The 22,190-nt window shown below is 42.1% G+C and overlaps 1 protein-coding gene across 3 annotated transcripts in view; it reads left to right on the top strand.

Annotated features, from left to right (window-relative positions):
• Positions 1-22,190, top strand: part of DACH2 (dachshund family transcription factor 2) — a 250,069-nt gene that overhangs the window by 80,000 nt on the left and 147,879 nt on the right. Inside the window, exon 1 of one of the 3 annotated variants that reach the window (XM_032124109.1) lies at positions 8,135-8,202. The exons of the other annotated variants lie outside the window; for them this stretch is intronic. Coding sequence (XP_031980000.1) covers positions 8,150-8,202 — 53 coding nt within the window. The 5' untranslated portion in view covers positions 8,135-8,149. Of the gene's footprint in view, positions 1-8,134; positions 8,203-22,190 lie in introns of those variants that run through there. 3 annotated transcript variants of the gene reach the window in all.

The raw sequence follows: 22,190 nt of genomic DNA, 5'->3' as shown, positions 1-22,190 counted from the left end.
CTGCTTGCCAGGGGTCTGGCCTTGCCCTGTAGTATTCACTAAGGGTATTAAGGGCTAAATAATAGAAGACAAAACAAATGCAAATGACAGAGAATGTAGATCCTACATGAGAAAAGTTTAGTTGTTATGGATGTATTTTTTTCTTTTTTTAAGAAACAAACTTCCACTCTTAGCAGCAACAGCCTCGGCTGTGCTGTGTTCTCATTCCCGCATCCCTGCGCTCTCCCGTTGGCTGTGGTAGAACAGGAGGATTTGGGGTGCCCTTGAGTCTGCAATGGGACTAAAGCTCAGTGCAAAGCCGAAGCAGCGTTTGCTCAAAGCCCAGCTTTGTCCCCCCGTTCAGCCCGAGCTCAGCCGGACAGGCTCCGCTCACGGCTGTGGTGCCCAGATCGCTTCTCACTGCTCCGAGCTGCCCCTATTCCCTTGGGAATGGGGCACGGGGCTGTGCCCTGGGCGCTGGGGGAGCGCAGAAATCCAGGCTGGTGCTGCCAGCCCGCAGCACCTGTGAGCACAGGCTGGGCCTGGATGTGCCGCGGGAGCGCCGCAGCTGCCGGGATGAGCAGCAGTTGGAAGCGCTGCCTCGCCGGGCCCCCCGAGACCCACTGAAGGGTTTGCACTTTCTGTGGACGTATAATTTTTGTTGATTAACAGGAGTTCTGGGAAGGAGCCCTTTTGTAAAACTGATGACAGGGAGGAGCTGCCTGGGGCAGAGGCTGTCAAATGATCTCCTTTGTGACTGCAACAGTGCAAATATTACCAGGGAACCAAAATCCCTTCCCTCATGCAGGGCTCCCTGGGGGAGGCAGTGCTCAAACACAGAACTCTTCCTGTTGCCAGAGCTGAATCTTACAGGTTCCTTACAGATTTTTTTTATTTTTTAATTTCGAATTACAGAGTGTTTTGGAACATGGAGAGTTTATAATACCATCCTTGAGAGCAGAAATGTCAGAGACTTTTCCAGATATTAGGACACCAGAGTTTGGCCTTTGTCAGTGCTGGCTTCCTTAAGTAGGTTTATTTTCCTAGATGTCTGAGCAGTTACTGCTGTCGTGACTGAGAGCGTCTTGGGTCCAGCACATTTTGGTTTTTCTTGTAGAGATTTCGCACTCTTTTCTGTGTTGTTCTGGAACGTAGAGGGTGGGGAAGGGTTTTCCAAGACATTTACAAGTGCTGGTTACAGAGATGTGGAAGAACATTCTGAGAGGCCTGAGTTTGGGAAGCGATAAACGCTGTGTTGAAACACATATTGAAAGTTCAGTTTGCATAAAATCTGGTCAAAATCCTTAAAGGAAGCAGTAGAAGTTTGGCTGGAAGGACAGTCAGTGGCCAAACTGTGTCCAGTTTGCAGGGTAAATCAGCAGCATTTTCATCTCAAACTTTGCACAGGACAATATGAACTATTTTACTATGAAACTAAACCAGGTTTTCCATAATTTCTTTTCCATTCCCATAAAAGGTCTCCCAGTCACTTGAAACATTATTGAAAATAAGAAGGATATAAATAAATAATATGTTGATTGTGGGGGTCCTGGGGGGCAGAGCCTGGATGTGGCATGGGGAGGGTGACCCTGTGTGTCCATCTGCCCATTCCCTGCCCGTTCCCTGCCCATTCCCTTCCTGGGCATGGCATTCCGGAGGGGCAGCCGCCCCCTTGGATTCCTGCAACTGCAAAAATAATTAGTGAAATTAAGTTGAAAACGCTGTAAACAAGTGAAGTTGTTATTCATTCTGTGCGGCACTACAAATGTGGGAGGACATGTTAAATGATAAATTAGGCATGAACTGCTTTAATCTGGAAGCTGAACATGCCAGCGAAGGGCCTGCATTTGTAATTAGCATTGGGGGCCACAGGAGAGTGGTGCCTCTTTTAAAACAGTGACAGGGAATTGATCAGTTTAGGTTGCCGTGGCAACCAGGAGCCCTCCATCGCTTTCCCTCGTCCTCCTATTATGCCGTCCCCACGTTCAGAAATATATTTATGAACTGTAAAGATAAACTACTCAATAATGCAAAAGAGGCTCCGATGCTCAAATGCCAAAGTGATGGGGGCCAAGCGGCTGCCTGACTACCCGATAACAAGCTTAAGTGTTCTCTGGTTGTCATGACATTTCTTTTACAAAGCAAATGATGTCTGCAGGAAAAAAAATCTTAAAATTAGCCGAAAATGCAAATCTCTTTATGAGGCTGTCACCTTCATAATAACAGACAATAATTGATGATTTATGAGATGCCACCATAGCAACCAAGTCCTTCGGCACCCCCTGGTTCCTCTCACACAATGGCTTGGGCTCCTGTGGAAAAGTTTCCAGCGCGAAGCTCAGGAGGTCTTGGAGCCTCTTGTTCCATGAGATTCAACATTTGCGGGGATTTTTGCAGTCATCCTACATGTGAAGGGACTGAAGTCCCTTCTGTAAAAGCAGTGTGAAGCATTATTGAAATAGGGTGACTTCAATCTAAGAAAACAGATAATTTTTATTTGCTATTCAAGTTGGAGCAGGAGCTGGGACACCCAGATCTCTGCTGTCCACTTGGCTTTTCTGAGTCTGCCATCTAATAACTTGAATTTAAAAGTGTTGGTTGCATAAATCAGCCCTTTCTGTGCCTCCTGGTGTATAAGTTAAACTGACTGTCCTCGAATAAGTGATTGATTTGGATTATAACTTAAATGACTGCAAAAGAAAGGCTTTTATTTGCAAATGATTCATTACATAATGAAGGATTTTTTTAAAAAGAGTTTTTTAGATTACTGTCTTTTCTAACTGATAAAATGGACTTCAGGAGAATTAAGGTCTCTAGACTTGGTTTAAGGTCATCCAGCACTAGGAGGAATCAGGTGAAGTAGTGTTTGTATCTTCATGCCCAAGGACCATATTATTTGCTCTTCTGAACAGGAGTAGGGGGCATAGAAACCCTCATACCCCAGTTCTGCAACACTTTGTCAAACTCAGATCCCTAAATTTGGTACCTAGAAAGGCCAATTTAATGTTGAGGAAGAAGAACTGTCAGTAGCAATTTCTGCTTAAGGGGGTGTCATTCACCTCCTCCCCCATTCCTTCCCCTCTTCCTGCCATTAATAAATGGAGATTCTAAATGTGCCCTTTTACTGCAGTTCCCTTTTAAAAAAAGTACTGTAGTAGTAGGAAAAATCCACAGATTAGAAAAAGCATTCTGAGAGTAATATGTTAATTCTTAGCCCGTATCTTAAGATCTGTACTCAGACAGTGATTCCAAAAAAAGTAATAGAAACCTGTTTGAATTAAGAATTCATAATCTTTTCCATTCTTTTTTGCTTCGTCAAGTATGACAGGTAGAGCTGTCAGTTCCAGAAAGTGATTTCTGGTAGAATAGTATCTTTCAGTCACCCTGCCTGGCATAGAGAGGAAAAAAAGAATAAAGAGATGGAAAAGATGGAAACCCTTTATATTGTTACTGGCTATAGCCAGGCATTTATTTTTCTGCTCACATTTTGATTTTCTTTTTTTTTTTTTTTTTAACATCGTCTAATTTAAACTCTTTTCATAACTTCTTCAAGAGTAGTTTTTATAGGATTAATTAATTATATGTTTATGAAAAACAAATGGAGATTTCTTCATGTGTTTACGATGAAAACAAATAATCTTGGTGGTTTTCCGCTCCATGGCTGTGTCGTCTTTCCATCCTCACCTCTGACTTCAGCAGAACTTTTTTCTCTGCCATTGACTGTTCCAAAACCACAGACAGGGGAAAAAAAAAACCAAACCCCATAGCATCTCTTGCCTTTTTATGGATAACCAGTTTTGAATACTGTAAGGAACACACACAGGAAGAAGAGGAAGGAGTAAGGGCTGGTGGTGGTGGTGGGCTGTACAAAGTGGGTATGATTTCTGTGGCCAGACCCTTGGAAACCCCCTCCTCTTCTGTGTGTTCTCCTCCTCTCCCAGTGCTGCCCTGCTTTCAGGGGTATGGAGGACATTCCCTGGCTTCCTCTGGAGCTGGGCTGGGGGGTGTGGAGCTGTTCTCATCAGCATTTTACAAGCTCTGTGTGTGCAGCAAGTGCAGAAACAGCAGTAAAATTTTTTGCAGTGTATTGACCTGAAGTCCATTTGAAGTTGATAAATACCAGCTGTTCAAACAGAAAATTAAATAAAAGCAAGTCAAAACTTACTCTGAAGTAAACAGGTGAACAGTATGTAAGACAAAGCAGTTCCCCAAAGGCATTTTTAGTACATGGTCATTATTTAACTCCTGACTGAAAATAAACAATGCTGACAGAGTGTGTGTTGGGGGGCTGTGATATATGAACTGTGTCAGTTCTGTAGGCTGATAACCTATAGCTTGACATCCTTATCTATAAACTTTGACAGATACATCAGTTTGTTATTGTCACTTTATTAACTTGCTTCTATGATAACAGCAGATAATCTTTCTCAAAGCCTAACTCAGCTAATACTTTATTAGGTAAAACAGTTGGAAAAATGTCAACAAATTTTGTTCTCCTCGCAAAGAAAAATCCTTTAGAGTTCTTTACATGTTGAGCCAGTATTTCACAATATGGAACAGCATTGTTTGCCTATCAACAGCAGACAATAAACTGTTTTGTCACATTAAATTATTTATGCCAGAGACATCCCGACAGCCTCTCTTAAAAAAAAGAATATATTCCTCAGAATTGTAGTTGTGGCTGTGTGAACTGAATGCTGGCTTAATAAATTAATATTTTGGTCTTGTGATTTTTAATTGGAAAATAACGGCGGTTCCAAGTTGGAGCTGTGTCTACTTTGTCCTGTGGTGGTTTCAGCAGAGCTGCAGCACAGCTTTCACCAGCCCTCGCTCCAGCCCATCCTGACCCTGCCGGTGCCACAGGGCTGAAGGGACATCACAGAATCTCCAAAACCAGGGCTGACTTCTTCTAAACTTCTCTCAGTTCTTACTCTGGAATCTGGTATGAAGTATGCTTCCAAATGAGCATTTTTCTCCATCCTCTGAAATAGTTCTTTAAGGTTTGTTTGAATCTGAAACTTTATCCAACATCTCTTGCACCACTCTGTGCTAGTTCCCCATAACTTTGTGCCCTGTCTATCTTAGGTTTAATGACACATCCTATATTCCAGCCTGTGTATCCATGTGTGTGACCAGTGGAGGAGCTGGGAAATGATCCTGTAAATGCTCATAAATGCTTATGTTTGTGCAGAGCAGGGAGGTGAGGCCAGGCTGGGCTGCTCTCCAGCTGCCCCAGCCCGCAGTGTGCCCTGGATGTCCATCCTAGAGGTGTCCTTTGGGATGGGTTGGCTGGGAAGGGCAGTAGTTGGGCTGTAACAGGACAGCAGAACTCAAGCTGCACAAGCAGCCTAAATTCTGAAATTGCATCGTTTTGGGTGCTCGGTTGTCTCCATGGTGGTCTTTAAACACAACTCTGGGTGCGTGCTGTTTACTTGTGATCTTCAGAAACGCAGTCAAACCCCCCAGAACTCCTGTAATGTGCAGCCAGTGCCACCCAGAAGGGTCCTGCAGTGACTGGGCTGTCCAGAGCTGCTGTGGGGACTGATGGACTAGCTGTGGCTGCAGCAGGCTGTGGCCATCCATCCATGTAAGCCGGCCCCTGGAAGAGCTGGATGCCTTTGGCAGAGCTTGTCATGGATATGTGTGTGGTGCAAATACTGAGCTGCACTTTTGTTTGGGGAGTGCATGAGCAGCTACAAACTTCCTGCTCGTCTTTCACAGCTCACAGGACAGACTTTCCCTCCCTTTTCTGCTCTACCCCACTTCTTCACTCCATTCACAGACCCTCATCTCTCTTCTTCAGACTTGCCCTCCAAGTCTCCATTTTATCCCCACGCATCTTCCTTCGGCTGCTTGCCTTGAGCACAATCCTGTTTTTTTCTTGACTCAAAAAGATTGGCAGGAGTAGGAGATCATTCCCCGGTGTCCTGAAGTGTTCCAGTTCTTCTGCAAACTGTGTTTCAGGCAGGGAGGATCTACTGAGGTTAGTGCTGAGAATCCAGAACAGATTTGGAGAAAATGGGAAGGCAAAATTCAAGTGACAGTGGTTGCTGTTGCTATTAGCAGGAATTTAGGAGAGGAGGAGATCCAGGCAGGAATTAAAGCCAGTTTGAGCAGAGGCCTCAGTTGGCTTCACTGTACAAATTTAAAGGGAGTTGACAGTGCTGATTATCACATGTGTAATCCTGGGAGTGGGAAAGGATGTTCATAAAAGGACAGGTTTATGGCATCCAAATTAAATTTGAGAAAATACGAATTTTCAAAATTTGACAGCTTTTCAAAAAACGGGTATTATGAGGGTGCCCCATATCCAAATCTATTTCTGCTGCATAAAAGTCAGTGTTATGAAACATGGGAGTGTTAAAGGATTATCTGTAAAGAAAACTCTGTCGTTGTAATAGCAAATCACAGTATTCATCTCTTGCTGTTTTCCCAGAATGATCCAGTGAGGTCTTATCAACAGTTTGTGTTTGTATGATTTCCAGAAGAGACTCTGCAGCTGAGCCCAGGAGCTCAGTGTGTCACTGGAGCTTACAAAGATTTACTGTTTGGTTTAGTTAGAGTAACAGTATTTTATGTAATAGCATTATTACTTCACAAATAAAATAATTTGTGTTTCAAGTCAAAGCTCTATGGAAAATAAAATACTAACTTTATAGACAGTCCTGCTTTTTAATGGAATTTATTGATGCATGTTGGTATGTTTTTGAAGAGATTATGCAGAATAAACTCAATTTTAAGGACATATATGTGGCATCAGAGAAAAATCTTGCAGCATAACATTTGGTCTCTTTCTTCTGTTCTTTACTTAAGTAAAAGTAATGTTCCTAATTTAACTGCGCACAAGTTTAGCATGGCCTAAAAAAGTAAACCATTAGAGAAGAGAAGCTCAGCTCCCTGGCTGAATGGCTGTAATGAAGCACAGCTCGAGGAAGACAAACTCCTAATTCCTGTTAAACAGAATTCAGCAGGAAGGTGGGAGCCAAACAAAATGGTCATAAACAGAACAAAAAGTACTTATTAGGAAAAGGAAAGTGTTGTAGAATTGCTGTTGTTCTCCTTCGGGATTGAAATCGGGGTAACTCTCACACCCAGTGCTGCTCCAGTCCCTTGGCAGCTGCATTGCAGGCAAGCTCCGCACATTTTTGGTAGACCCTTGCTGACTTTGACCACTCCATCACAGTGGCAGCTGCATGACAGCAGCAGTGCTCTGGGATCAATGTTGTATTACGTCATTTTGTGCTCTGAAAGAGCTGTAGGAAACTTCTGGGTGTGCTGCTTTGGAAGTGTGCGGCTGGACCTGAAAATGGGCTGGGACCAGCCTGTAGTGGGGTATGGAAATGGGGAGGGGTGGGCGGGGGGAGTGAGTGTGCAGGGAAACAGAGTCAGGCTTTGAGATGCAAGATGAGAAAGGTAACTCTGCATTCACATCGTGGGTTACATCACTGCATTCAGAGATTTTAACAAACTCTGGGAGAGTTTGGTGTACCTTTGAACCCGCTGGATTTTGCTGCAGTTCCCAGGTGGGGTACACAGGGAAATGTGCATAGGCTGTTACCAATAATTCCTGCAAGAAACAGGGTGGTTATACCTCCATCAGTGGATCAGGAACTCTGCTGATGGTGTGACTTAGGAACTGTGTTTTTGTTCTTCTGGTTCCTTCCTTGTGTAACCTGTTCTGAACAGGTGGAAGTGTTAATACCACAGGGAGATAAATGTGTTTATCAGAATCCTCAATCTGAAAAAGTTTCGGTATGTGTTTACATATGAAATTGGTAATTAGGCACAAAGACTCTAGATTAGAGTTAGAGTGGGATGGCAAAAACCAGAGATACGAGGTTATTGTTAATGTGTTTAGGGTGGGTACAAGAAACAGGGTGGTGAGTTGGCTCCAGATCACCTTACAGTTCTGTTGCAATCTCAGTAGGACAGGGAAATAAACAGGAAAAGCAGCAAAAAAATTAGTATATGATCATAATTTATGGTTGTTATGTAAGAGAGTTGATCAGATAATTCACAAAGCTGGAATGTTATTGTAAAGGATGTGGCTTGTTTGGAAAGCAAAGACAACTAAAGAAGAAAGAGATGTTGCCTTTAAAACAGGGCTTGTGCACTTGCCTGAAGGTCCAACCCCAGAGGGAGATGATGTGGGAGAAGGGCACTGGATGTGATGCTGGCTCCTCTGGAAGGCCACCAAAGCGGGAGGGATCCCTGTGGATTCAGGTAGAATCATCTAAAGCACAGGACTTCGTGGTAATGTAAATATTTTCCAGGCCAAACATAACCAGCATGTACTGGAATGCTTTATATAAAATCCCCAAAACTTAAAGAAAGAAGCTTTAAAGTAAAGTTTATGGAAGAAACTAGCTGAGAATGTCGAAAATGTAATAGAAATAGAGTGAGAGGGTTAACTAGAGTTAACAAGCCATATGACAAGTGGAAGAAGAAATAAATAAAGTGCCTTAAAATAATGCAGACTAATGTATTAGGATGAAGGAGTAACAACTCCGTGGCAGTAGAACGGTAAAATTTTCAAGAAACCTGAAGTTCCTTAAAAAAAATTACTGTGGGCATAAATACAAATGATTCCTTTGCAGAGTGAAAATAGCAACTGTGGAAAGAGGTCAGATTTGGGTAAGTCAGAATCTCTCTCTGACAGTCTCGGGCGCAGTGTGGCAGTGAGGGAGCTCAGGGAAGGAGTTTGGGATAGGGCAGAACAGCTCGAGCACGTGGGACAGGGTGGGAAAGGGCAAAGAACAGCAGGAGATGCCATCAGAGGGGCCTTCCAGAGTGAGGGGAAATCATTGCGTGTGTCCATCTTGGGAAGAGGAAAATGAGGGGTGATGTGCTGCAGTGAGAAGGGAAGGGGAGCAACAGATGGTGCTGGAACATGGAAGAGTTTCATGGCTTGAGGTCACCTGCAGTGAGATGTCTGACACAATTAACAGCAGTGACAAGTGCAGGAGCTAAACTCAAGTGAGAGAACAAGTGTGACAGAAAGCTTATTTAGGGTGGATGTTCTCAGATCAGCTGGGTCTGGTGCAGTGGAGTTAAGGAATGGTGGATGAGGTGTTGGAGTGATTAATGACTAACTTGGGAAAGTCATGGAGGGATGAGTGAGGGACCAGGAGAGAGGAGGGGGAGGAAGGAGGAGGAAAAGCTGGGAAATTTTAGACCACTCAACTAGAAATCCACTGTGATTAATAAACAAACTGTTCATGAGTGTCCAGGAGATAACAGACAACATGGAATTGTCAGGGGCAAATTATGTCAAACTAATCCAGTTTTCTTCTGCAGAAGAGGGGCAGTCCAGGGAGGACAGAGGTGAGTGAAGCAGTCAGTGTCACGCGTCCTCACCGGGGGAAGGTTTATGACAGTGTCTCACAGAGAGTGGAAAATGCAGTCGAGGTGAGGCTTGTAAGACACAAAACAGGTTTGGGTTTGTACTCAAATACTGCTATTTGCATAGAGAGGGCAAAAATGAGTTCTTAATGAACTTGATTTGAGAAAAGCAGGGTATTACATCACAATTACTGGAAATTTGTCTGGGCTTTTGTTGCCTCCTGTGCAAATTGTATCAGTTACATAGGATTAAAGCACAAGGATTATGATCCAGCACCATAGTTTTGCACATTTGTTTCCTGTCTTCTTCCATATTACAGCAAATATTTTTAAGTTTAAGTGCTGTGTTGCCCAGGACACTGCCTTAGACCATTTCAGGTATTTTTTTAAAATACTTACATTCTGGGTGTAAAGTCTGGTCTGTGGAAGATGTAAAAAGAGCTGCTCATTTTCCTTTATTCCAAGGGAAGTCGTAGAGGATGGTACATGTTAACAAAAAAAGAGTCTGATTTTAAGGGCTGCAAATCAATCTGTAGGATGGGATTTGAATCACTGTCAGTGGAAGGAAAGTGTGTTTATAATAACTGAAATCCCACGTGCTCATAATTGACAAAATTAGAGGCTATATGCACAATTTCCCTGTAGAGAAGAAAGATAATGATTTCAAAACCTTGTTTGTTCAGGCTTTTTAATAAACTTCTATTAAAAAGGAAAAGGAAATCTGGTATTTGCAGCGGTCTAAACTCTTACTCATGTGGGAACTTCTGATAAAATCATGGCTTCCTTTACATGATTTGTACATCATTACAAATCATCAGGCTGCATTCTGTGGCATGAGGGCTGGTTGGAAATCATGGCTTTTTGTCAGGATTTATTTGGATAGCCTCTTGATTTATCTCCCAAAAATTAAGTTGGTGTTGCTGGAAGCACTCTCTTTTTGCCAGGAATACATATTCTAAATGTAATTTTATTGACTTATATGCTTTTGCCCTAAGTTTACAAATCTAAGCTAAGAGAGCATGATTTCCTCAATATTTAGCATAGGAAACCCAATGTTTTCTAAAAAGTAGCCTGTCAATAACTGTTACATTTTTATGTTCTCTGAAGAGATGTACCTCCTGCTGCCCAGTCCTAGGAAAATTTTAATTTTCTAGACTTCTATATCCTGCTGTTGAAAGCACTAAAGGAAATGGTGTCATCCTGGTGCCAAAATGTTGGTTACAGGGTTTGTGTGAGATGGCCATTCTGTAGTTACCAGGCCACAGAGAGGCCAAGAATGGGTAGCACAGAGGTGCTGAAATAATGCTTTTTTTATATATTTTCAAGATCCTTCTGCAACAGTCAACTCTGGTAGGAGTTGATTCAGCAGGAGCCATGAACATTTCAATTTGCTCTCTCCATCCAAATGGTAGTTTTTGTAATAAAAAGTGAATTTTAATGACCAGGGAAAGCTCATTTGAAACAAAGAAAGCCGTCTGTTAGTTTTATTTTGATTGACAAGCGTGCCAGGGATAAACTGTTGGCTGACACTGGAACATGCCTCATCAGAGCAGTCTACAATGTCCCCAAAGTCAGCTGAAAACGTTAAATAACATAGAGCATCAGGATCTTGGAACGGCTTGAGCGACAGGAAACAAACTGTTTTTTGTTTTTCATTTGGTTTGTTTGTAGGTACAAAAAGGAGTCTGGTGAGTGTTTACATCTTCCCATGACATTTTGCACTAATACTGTTGCAAACAGATTACGGAGTAGAATATTAAATAAATACCACAAAAGGAACTCCTGGTTTTCAGTTTCCCCCAGTGCTGAATGACAGTAATCCTCTCTGACAAAAGAGGGTTATTGCCATTAGTTAATCCTGTTATGTAGTTCCCTCAGCAGCCTGTAACACATGTTGATAAAGACTGGGAAAATCTAAAATGTCAAACTAAGAGGCCACTGATCATCTTGACCATGAGAGGCTGTAGGAGCAGCCCAGAGCGGGATCCCTGCATCTGCAGAGGATTTAGCTGCTACATCTAAGCTGGAATGATGCTCTTGGGCTGAAAGGTTGTCAGTGGCATTCCCTGTTTGCCCAGCAAAGGGACGGGTCAGTATCAGCTTGGACACAGGTAGGCGGCAACAGGCAGGATTTGAACCTGTTTATATCATTTTTGATGTGCCAAGCCCTGCCAGAGCACATGGAGTGCAATGTGCAGGCAGTTTAGCCAAATCCTTGCTGGTACAGGAATGGTTTTGAAGACTGTGCAGTTCTTAAGTTTTAATTAAGTCCTCCCAGTAATACCGAAGTTGTAGAAGTCTGGGGTTTGTTTTAAAAGGTGTAACCCAAGGTTGTCCCTGGAGGGTCAGTCAGACTGTCGAAGGTGGGGCTTGTGGTGAAACAGTCAATGAATCCTTGGTTAACTGGGAATTACGAAAGGAGGGCTTCTGTGCATTAGAGTGGAAGGTCTGTCTGGGAAGTAGAGCCTTGTCTTTCCCCGGCAGCAAAGACTGTGGAGTCACAGCAGCCAATGACTGTTAATTGTCTTTGTTACCATAATGAACAGGAGCCAGTTGCTTTCTCGGTGTAATGCTGCTTCACACGAATATTCTGTATTAAATCAATTGGCAGGAGGGTGGTTTAAAGCATATCCTGTGTGTCTGTTCCGGAGACAGACGCGTTAATTCCGTGCTGGGAGGTTGAGGATGCTCCTCCGCTTCTCTCGCAACTCTGAACTTCATTAGAATGTGGGTGATCTGTGTGATTTCCTGTTTCAGAGCATGTGACAGTTTAAAAGTTGTTGCAGATCTGAAGGAAACTTCAGCAGAACAGCTCACAAGTCTGTTGTCATGGTGAGAGACTAATTTCTCTTTTTCTGTTAGAGCTTTTCACTGGTTGCAGGGCAGTTAGAAATGTTGGGCCCTCGTGTCATCTTTTCCTATGCACATCCTCCAGGAAAGTATTAGCTAAAATGTTAGCTAATAATTTCATATAATAATGGTAATTTCATAATGTAATTTTCATTAGTCACAAATGTGACTTGAGTAATTTTTACACAGTAATAAAAATAATAGAAGTTATATATATATATAAAAAGTTACATAATTTACTGTCTCACACAGTAAGCAATAATTAGTATATGAGCTAAACAATTGAAAAGGCGTCTAGTTGTGGCATGTTTGAATGCATGTAAGTTATTTTCAAGATACTTGAAAATATTGGGAATATTCATTTCAGCATGAAATATATCTTTGGACCTCAAGTGTTGAACCTTCAGGGTCTCTTGGGGATATCCCTTTGGAAGGTTTCCCTGGGTTAGGGTGTTGTTTTTCCTGAAGATTGCATGGTGTGGTAAAAGAGAGACAATTTTGTTTTAGTTTTCCAATCCATCACATCACAAACTGGTATTTTTTCAGAATATATAGGAATTACTCTAATTACTCTGCTTTTTCTTTAACTGAGCCTCCACTGAAAGCCTGTAGCTCACAGTGCTGCTGCTCAGAGAATGGCTCCCATTTATTTCTAGTCATAGCAATTGAAATCCAATATTTATTCATTTACCACTCAGTAATATATTTGACAGATGTGTTGAATAACCGAGTAAATTGCTGCCTTTAAACCCCTAGCCTTTTTTACTTGAATTCACAGTATCTGGGAACACTGCTGGTAATGTAGTAGTTACAATATCTACAAATTAATGTAGTTCAGTTCCCACTTACTGTTGTGATTTGGCTGCAGATCGGATTTGTGGGGTTTTTTTTTTAAACACCGAGTCAGATTCCCTCTGAATAAGTGACTGCTGAGAGCAAAGTCAGTTCAGCAGATGCTGTAGAAGGCAGATCCATGGTGTTCCCTGCATGGAAAGCAGGTTGGGGTGTTTGGAACCTGCCAGAGATTTAGCTCTGGCTGATGGGGCTCTGTGGCACAGAACAGATGCAGTGTGTGTCTTCCTTGTTTCTGTATGAAAAATGAATGGATGCACCCCAGATATCAAGGTGCTCTTCCTCCAAATGAACTCAGGGTCTTCCTTCAGACCCCAGAAGGAGCTGTGCAACCCAAAATTCAGTCGCTGGCCCTGCTGTTGATGGAGTGGGGGATGGAGGAATTTCTGGGCTGGAGGGTGGAGTGGTGAGGGTGTTGGTGTGTGTGAGGTCAGCCCTGAGATGCCAGGTGAACAAAGCAGTTTCACTTTATTATTGTGAGGCAGATACTGAAGATACCTGTGTAAAGGTCTCAGGGCCACAGATTTTAAGATAATCATAATGTAAGGAGAGTGCACTCTTCAGTGTCCAGCTGGATGTGAACTTAGGCCATGAATTTTGTATTTATGGTATTGATAAAAAAATTAAAAGGTGGAGGAAAACAGTGAGGAAGAAAACCTCCAAGGTAACTGTGTAACACTGATGGAAAGGATTTTGACAGACTTGTGGGAGACTGATGTGCTGGGACAGTTTGTTGAGTGCTTTATACCTGCAGCCTTTTGATCACAGATATTTTGTAGGGGATCCAGTATAATTAGAGAGTGGGTTTATCCACTACTGACCTTTCGTGTGACACTTTTGAGATGGGATAACTACGTGAAGAGAACAGGTTGTGACGGGGCTGGGTCATGAAGCATCACACACAAAAGTGCAGCGCTTCTTGAGGAAAGTTTCATGTTGCCCCATTGGTTGCAAAAATTAATGGTCTTTAAGAGAAGTGAAAGATTCCTTGTCTTGTTATTTTTTCTGCAAGTGTTAATTCATCACTTGTGGTTTTTCAAGCCTAAATGGTGAAGTGGAGAGAAGTCTTTGCACGTTGTATTCCTGGCTGGTGTTCCACAAGTGGAGCTGCTGGAGGAGCAGAGCTGACTCTGCAGGTACCTGGAAGGTGGAACAAAAAACTGCTTTTGTAACTGGATCTCTCAGGGTGGAAAACTGATGAAAAGTTTCATCAAACTTTGGTTCTTCCTGGTGAACGAAATATGATTAAGGCCCTCCCCAACAGTGGGACCGTTGTTCCCTGCTGTCAAATATTAAATTGGTATCAGACAGTAAAGTCTGAAAATTTTAAATACACCTTAATGAGCTGCTCTGGCCACATTTGTCTGAAGAAGGGCTTTGAATGAAAGTGTGCTGCTTGTCTGCAGTCCCTATTTTGAGAGGGAATTTGGGAATATCAGTTTACCATCAGTAGAGATTTTAATCTGAAGTAGAGTGTTGGGGTTTCTTTTAATCTGGGGGCAATTTTTGCTCAAATAATGTGATAAGACCATGAATGGCTTCTTCCAAGCATTGGGAGAGACAACCAGAACACATGAAATTGGATGAGGTTCCTTTTCCCTCCAGGTGCTCTGTTCTCCCAGTGTTTTGTAGAAGCACAAAGATGCAAATAAGCGGTGCTGATGAAAGAGTGCATTTTATTTTCTCACTTCATCTCCTGCCAGAAAAGCTTAATGGTATTTTAGAGCTGATATTACACCTCAGAAAAGGGGTAATGCATCTTTAAAAGCTAAACTACATCTTCTTTACTTTTATCAAATTCTCTATAAATCTTTCATGACAGTTTATTTAACAAAGTGTCATTGAAACTGTATAGATGATTGATGTGACCCATGTAAGATCAACATGAAATGTTTGTAAATGTCAGCAAAATGTGACCATCTAGAAGCAAGTAAGGATGGTGTTGCTGTGAAAGTGAAAAACAAACAGAAAATGTTTATCTTATTCTTTACTTTCTGGGATGAAATTACAAATTCATAGAAGTAGTATTAAATGATTTTTCTTGGACATCAAGCCGTGAAGCAGGGAGGAAGATCAAAATTTATCTTGACATACTCTGCTTTTATTACTTGCTTCTTTTACAGTGGATAATAGTTTCTCACCTATTAAAAAAATTCTTTTTTCACTTCTCAGAAGAATGATTTTAATTTGGATAAGAAAAAAAATAATAGAAAATCAGTCAGAATCTGAATAAAGTAGCTTTATTCAAGCTGTCCCTGTCGTCAGAGGAGCTGGAAACAGGTCAAGATTAGCTTAATTTACTACTTCTCTGAAGAATGCTGATGTTGGGAACCCATGTCTGCTTTTACCTGTTCCTCATCACCATCTTGTTTAAGATGTTGACCTGGTAACTCCGTATCAGTTCATGCTCCTGGCCTCAGTGCAGTTTATATACAAAGAAGAAGAATTCTACTGGAATCCTTCTGATAATTCAATTTTTGGGATCATCTTTTTGATCTCCTTCATTCCTGACTTACTGTTTGCCAAGACAAGGAAAAAAGCGACTTTTGGGGCTCTTTAGAGCCCTTGGAATGCCTTGGGGTGTTGCATGTGGGGCTCACCAGACTTGAATGGCTCTTCTTTCATCCTGCAAAAAATTGCAACGTGGAGCATCATATGCCTGCAGTTTATAGTCCTTTGTGCTCATGGGTGTTCAGACAGAGAATATTCTGGCTCCACGATGTTTGCAAGAGTAAGTTTCTGGCTTGTTATTTGCAGCAGCTGCCCTGTCCTATATGCTCTTCATGCAGGTGTGACCAGCCACCAGATTTTAAGGGGGAAAAAATAAATCATGAATTAGGATAGATATATGTGTGTGTGTGTGTGTGTGTGTGTGTGTGCACGTGGTTGCTGGTTTGCTTCTCATCCCAGTTCAGTGCAGAGCAGCAATGTTACAGCTCGGGGCCCAGGCAGGGTCCCCTCTTCATTCATAACCACCCAAGGCAGCTGCAATCCTTGTGACCAAAACTCCAAAGGAAGTTCGTGAGAGCTGGAGATAAAAACATTTTTGGCAGCAGCCAAAGAGAGTCTGAGCCTGAGCCCGATGGTTTTTGTAGTATTGCAAAACTTCCCTGTTTGCCAGGACCTTCCCTCACTGCCCAGAGATGAGGTACTGCAGCTCATAAACAGACTGAGAAAGGAAAAAGAACCCGAAGGTGAAAATAAATCCTTTCTGGTATCAACTGGGACAAAAGACTTTGCAAATTACTCTAATGAGGTGATAAGATACTGTAGTGATAAAAATCTTGTAAATCAGACATGTTTGTATTGCTTTTAAATTAAATTAAAACAACATCAAAGGAAGATGATTGGAAAATTTAATATCTGAAGTGGGAGACACAAAACGAAACTGAGGGAGAGAACAACAATCAAATCCTGTGTGCTGATGTGCTGATGCATTTCCAGATGTGATGCGATGAGCTGAGTGTAGCACAGAGGTTGTAGTTGGATTAGCCAATTCCCTGGAATTCACTGGAGCTGATTCTGCCATTCCTGGTTCCCCTCCCTTTTTTTTTTTTTTTTTTTTTTTTTTTTTTAAATTCTCTATGGAACACTTTAAGTTTTCAGATATGTAGATAAAAATATCACATAGGCTGTATGTATTTAAAATGGGTTTACTGGAGATGCAGTATTGGCTATTTACAGCATAGTGCAGCAGCACCTCAGTGATGTGACATTGTCTGGGAAATGGAGAGTGTTTGGCATTTCTGTGGGAATACAGGGTTTTGTGCTCTTACGACAATAACACTGACATCAGCGCCTCAGGAACAGCCTTACTCTGGGACCAGGAAGCACTGGGGTTATTCTGGTATCTTTAATAACCACAGTGCCCTGATCTAAAAAGTATTTCTTCAAATACACTTAGAAGATTTTAAAAGGTACTTGATCGTTTTGGGAAGAAGCAGTGTATAGCTCTGGACCAGAGTTTAGTTCTCTATGAAGGGGTGTGTGTGTGTCTGAGTAAACTTGAATATCGATGACACATTGCCTGAGTGCAGGTGACAGGAAATGCTGAGTGAACCGTGAGAAAAGCAGCAGGCCTGAGTTATTTGTAAACTGCCTTCATTTCAAAGTAACCTACATGTGGGAGTTTATTTTTTAATCATAATTAAATAATAATCCAGCATACGGTCATCATAAAAAATACAGGAAGTAGCTGGAAGTTAAAAAGCAGAGAGTTTGTGAGTTCACGCTGGTGTTGTTAACTGGTGACAAAAAAGGCATAAAGAAAGCAATAATCAAAGGGGGCAGGGTTATATAACAAATAATTTTTAGGTAAATATGGATTGCGTGTTTCTGGGGAAGTGTGCACAGGCAGGCAGAGGAGCCTTGGTGTTGCACAGTTGGTTCTAATTCCTTGGCTCCCCTCAGTTTTCTCCCAGTCCCGGCCTGCCAGACGAACGCCCCTCTGCGCCAGTTGGATCCCCCTTGCACAACGAGAGCACCAGTGTTCCTTATAACCATGGTAATGAATATGCAAATATCATTACATTAATTGGCAGTTACAGTTCTCTGTGCTCTCACAGCACAGAGGATTCTGAGCTGTTAATAGAACAGCAAAGAAACTGTGGCCCGTAGGCGACCAATATAAAATTATACTTTATTTTCCCTTCCTTCCTTGGCACTGCAGTTCCTGGGTATGTGTTGCACGTGTCATTACGGTCTTCTGTGAAACTCTAAGAATCTCTCTTAGCGCAAATTCACTCTTGACACAAGTTCAAATCAAAATCCTTCAGCAAACCAACCCTCTGTGTGTTGCTGGTCTGCAGGAAAGGAATAATGGAAGCAGAAAGGGAAAATCAAAAACATTTTCTGTTTTCAAACGCCCTCAGTATATGGATGATTTTGCTTCTTCTGTGGCTCCTCGTATATTAATGTGAAGTATGGGTTCAGAGGTTTAAGGAAGGTTTTCCCTTCTTTCTTGGCTAATTTGGGAGGAAGATAAAGTGTGCTGTGTAGTGCTGGAGCAGTGTTATTTCTTGGTGTTTGACCATACATATTTCTGCTACTTACAGCACAGATAAATAATGGGAATTCCTTTTTAACATGGATGTGCCTGATCCTGAAAGCCTAGCCTTTTCTAAGGAAAAAAGGGACTTTGATCTCTAAAATCCCACCTGAGAGGTGGCTTCTTACTGCACTTAATTTCTGTAATTATATAAAGCAAGTAATTTTCAAAGATAATGAAGATGAGTTTCTTCAGTTTTCTCAGCTAAAGGAATAAGTAAAATGAATGTGTAGTTGTGAGTGATGTTTAGTTCTACCGTGTCTTCTGATCACTTTCTGTGTTACCTCTTTTATGTACATTAAACATTAAAAATGTAGAAAGTGTTCTAAAAATGACTGGTCAGGCTTTTTTCTTCAGCAGAAGGGAATACTGACGGCTTGAACTGGCAGCTGACCAGTCCAAAATCTCAGTGGAAATCTATAGCTGGCTTAGACTTTAGTCTTTAATTGAAAAATGAAAATTAAAAGGTAAAATTTTGTTTAAATGTAGGGAAAATTGAAATACCTACAAATGTACTTCCTTGTCACAATTATAAAGGCAAAATGACACATTTCTACCAATTGCTGTTGTAAGAGACACACATAATTTAGTGACAAGTAGCTTGGACATCTGAGGTTAAAGACTTCCTTTGAAGGGTACCCACAGGGGGTTGACCATTAGTTGCATGTTTTTTTCCTGAGAGAGAAATATTGAAGGTGAAACCCAGCAAGGCTTTTCCTGACAGAACTCCAGGATGAAGTACTGGAAGAACCAGAGGAGCCGTCTTCTGATGGGAAGTTATGGCTTGAACCATCTGTCTGTTCCAGCTATCAGAGGGAAATTGTAGATGTGACTTAATATTATTTAAGTTTTTAAAACTCCAGTTTAATGTATATACAGTAAAAATCCAAGGTGCATTAACGTATGGAAGACCATTAATTTAGAACAGTTTTCATTTTCTGTTTTGAAGCCAGATGTTTGTAGGTGTCACCTTCCAGTCTAATGATGGTTTAAATGGCATTCTCCCCCCTCTCTTACCACTGCACAACTTCATGTGAGGAAAGATCAATTCCCAGAGGCCTGCGACACGCGGCCGTGCTGGAGGAAGGAGAAGTTGTCAGTGCCATTTGCTCATCATGCAGCTTCTGTGAGGATTTAGGACAAGCAGGTGTTGTTAGCAAACGGGGATACAGATGGTAGTGAAACACCAAACTGACCTGTCCTCAGCAACAGGACAGGGCAGCCAAAGCAGAGTTAGTGAACGAGGAGTGGGTGTCCCACAAATCCGTTATGTTTGGTTCGGAGAAGATGTATTTTGGAAAAATGGCAAGAAAATTATTCTGTGGTGCCGTAAGTCAGATCTGCGGGCAGAGTGTGGGCCAGGCCCTCGGGAGTGCTGTGGTCAGAGCTGGTGGTCAGAGCTGGCCGTGTCCAGCTCTGTGACAAGCCTGCAGAGCTCAGTGTTCTGCCAGAGGCTCCTGCCTGCCCAGGAAGCTGAGGGGTGATGGGCAGTGATCTTTCTCCACAGTTTTCATCTTGAGCATCACTTGAGAGCCCCTGATTTTCAGTTTTTTCCGTCTGGGCTGTGGGCACAATGCAAGTCCAGTCACTCTGTGCGAGGTGAACGGAGCTCTCTGCCAACTTCCCACGCACTCCAGAGGGTGCCAGCTCTAGAAACTATGTCAAACTTTAATTAAAATAAACTAATTATTTATCAACTACTGTGGGACAGATGTTCTCAAGGTTTTTTTGCAATGAGCTGTACAACAGCAAGACAGGGAAACTTTCAGGGCGGTCAATATTAATAATTCAATTAATGCGTGAAGTCATGTAGCTTTTAGTGCTGGTTTTGCCTGTGGTGTACTTGTCACCTCTGTACATTGATCATCTCACAGATTCATTTTAGAACATCTTTTGTCTTCTTTCATGCAGTATATATAATTGCATTTGAATAGTTACACACAGAAATAATACCAGTAGGTTAGAAAATTACCTGTCCGTTCCAAGTTCCGGAGTTTTTTCTGCGCGGTGCAGCTATTCCACGCACTATTTCTAACAGAGCAGCTATTCCCTGAGCTGCTTGGGAACCTCTCGTGTGAGGTGGAGCTCTGGGGAGGGTTGGGAGTGTGCCTGTGCCGCTCCTGTGTTGTGACAAGGCGTCACAGAGAGGTGCCCAGCCCCCAGCGAAACGCCGTCATTACACAGCGTGTTTATAAAACAGCGGCAAGGAAAACGTGTCAGTCACTGCAGCAGCGGTGACAGAACTTCTGGGATGAATGGGCTGGGAGGATGTGATGCGAGGAGCTGAGCACCTCCCAGAGTCACGGAGGCACTCGGCTGCTGATGGGATTCCAAACCTCTGGTGTGCCACAAGTGGGAGATTTCACGGGCTTGTGGTTGCTGTGTATTGACATCTCATATTTCATGGACTGTTAATACTTTAGAAATCTGTAGATTTTTTTTTTTCTGCGATATAATCTTGAAGTGATGACTGACGTTGAAACAATTCCTTTTCCTTCCCTTCCCACCCAATAGTTTCTCCTAAATTCAAGTTAAAAGAGAGTTAAGAAAAGACAGAAAGTTAAATCAATGCTAAAAAGTGGGAACTCAAAAATCTCTTTCCCAACCAATCATCTCAGGGTCGCTTTCTTGTGATTTTAAAGAATCCCAGTAATTCTTCAGTTATCAAAAGATCTCTTGGAGAGGCAGTTGAGTGTATGAGAAAGGACGTAACCCATGTCTGGTTCTCCTTTGAAACAGACAAATCTCTCAATCCACAGGGTGTATGGAATTTTGAAGAGGGATGTCTTTGCATTTTAAAAGTGAATTTAATGCTTATGAAAATGCTGGAAGCATAGTGAAGTGTGCTGTTGTTAGAGGGAAGTTAATAAATGGATGATGTTGTGTTCTGTGGTTGCTTCAGTACGTCTTAACTCCTCAGCAGAGGTAGAACTACATCACCTCTCATCATTCAGAGAGTCACTGAGAAGTTGGTGCTGACATCAGCTGTGGTATTTATTCTTTATTCCATTAACTCCATTAATTAATTCCGTTAGGTTATCCTAACTTACCAAAAAATCATAAGATGTCCCCAAATTGTTGTGCATTTATATTTAGCAGGAGCTTTAATAGCAGCTCATTGCTAAGTGGAAACCAACTGTTGAAAGTAATTTTTTAAAACATTTGGTGGAAGAACAGAAATAATAGTCTAGTTTTAATCATATAGTACAAAACATAAATGGAGCAAAATCTCAGTGAGTGTACGAGATGAGCATTAGCTCAGTAACAAGACTGTAACAAGTGGTTATTGCTTAGCCTTTCCCCTTTGGAGATATGAATTTAAGACCTGCTTGAGGCTGCAGTTAATGAAGTCGAGTGGTTTCACACATCGTGCTTGGTGCAGTTACCAGAGTTGGCCCTAACAGGTCTCAGACTGGGCTGGCAGATGTGTGCCAGGTCAGTGCTGAGTTAAGAGCTGTGGGAGGGAAACACCACCTTTTGCTGGGATTTCTGTTCCTTGGTGCATTTGTGATCAGCATGTTAGTGCAGTATTCAAAGACGAGCAGCCAAAGAAGGACAGGACCTTTTGCTGTTGCACTTCCATGCAGCACTGCTGTGGTTGTTGGATGAGCAGGAAATCACTACCACTGACAGGGACGTTTGTTCCAGAGACTCCATGGTCTAAAATAGCAGAGCAAGATGAGTGAGCAAAGAAAATGCACAATGGAGATTTTACTGAGACTCCCACATCCTTCTGAAAGCTGTTGAAAAATTAATCTAATTACAGATACATATATTTGTTTCACAGATTAATTTTCAAGTCATGCACTACCTTGTCTTCCCAGAGTTAGATGCTTTAAGATCATTGTCTAAGCCCCCAAAAAAGATGTAGAAACAGGATATGTGAATCAGTGTTGGGTTTGATACTTTTTCCATGTAGTTTCTGAGCCTGTTGTTTGCATGTTGGTCTGGTTCTCATGGTTTCTTGAGTTCTTTGTTGAATCTGTGCCTGTCCTGTCATCAAACCACTGCAGATGTGGGAACAAGGAAGGTGATACTGGGCTGTGGACGTACAGACATCCATGAGACAGCTGTGGGGATGAGGGTCCATGGTTCAGATAGGCCAGGGAATGTCAGATGT

This window comes from Corvus moneduloides, chromosome 14, assembly GCF_009650955.1.
Source record: "Corvus moneduloides isolate bCorMon1 chromosome 14, bCorMon1.pri, whole genome shotgun sequence".
Lineage (NCBI taxonomy): Eukaryota > Metazoa > Chordata > Aves > Passeriformes > Corvidae > Corvus > Corvus moneduloides.
The sequence above is the reverse complement of the archived record's forward strand: the minus strand, read 5'-3'. Positions and strand labels throughout refer to the sequence as shown.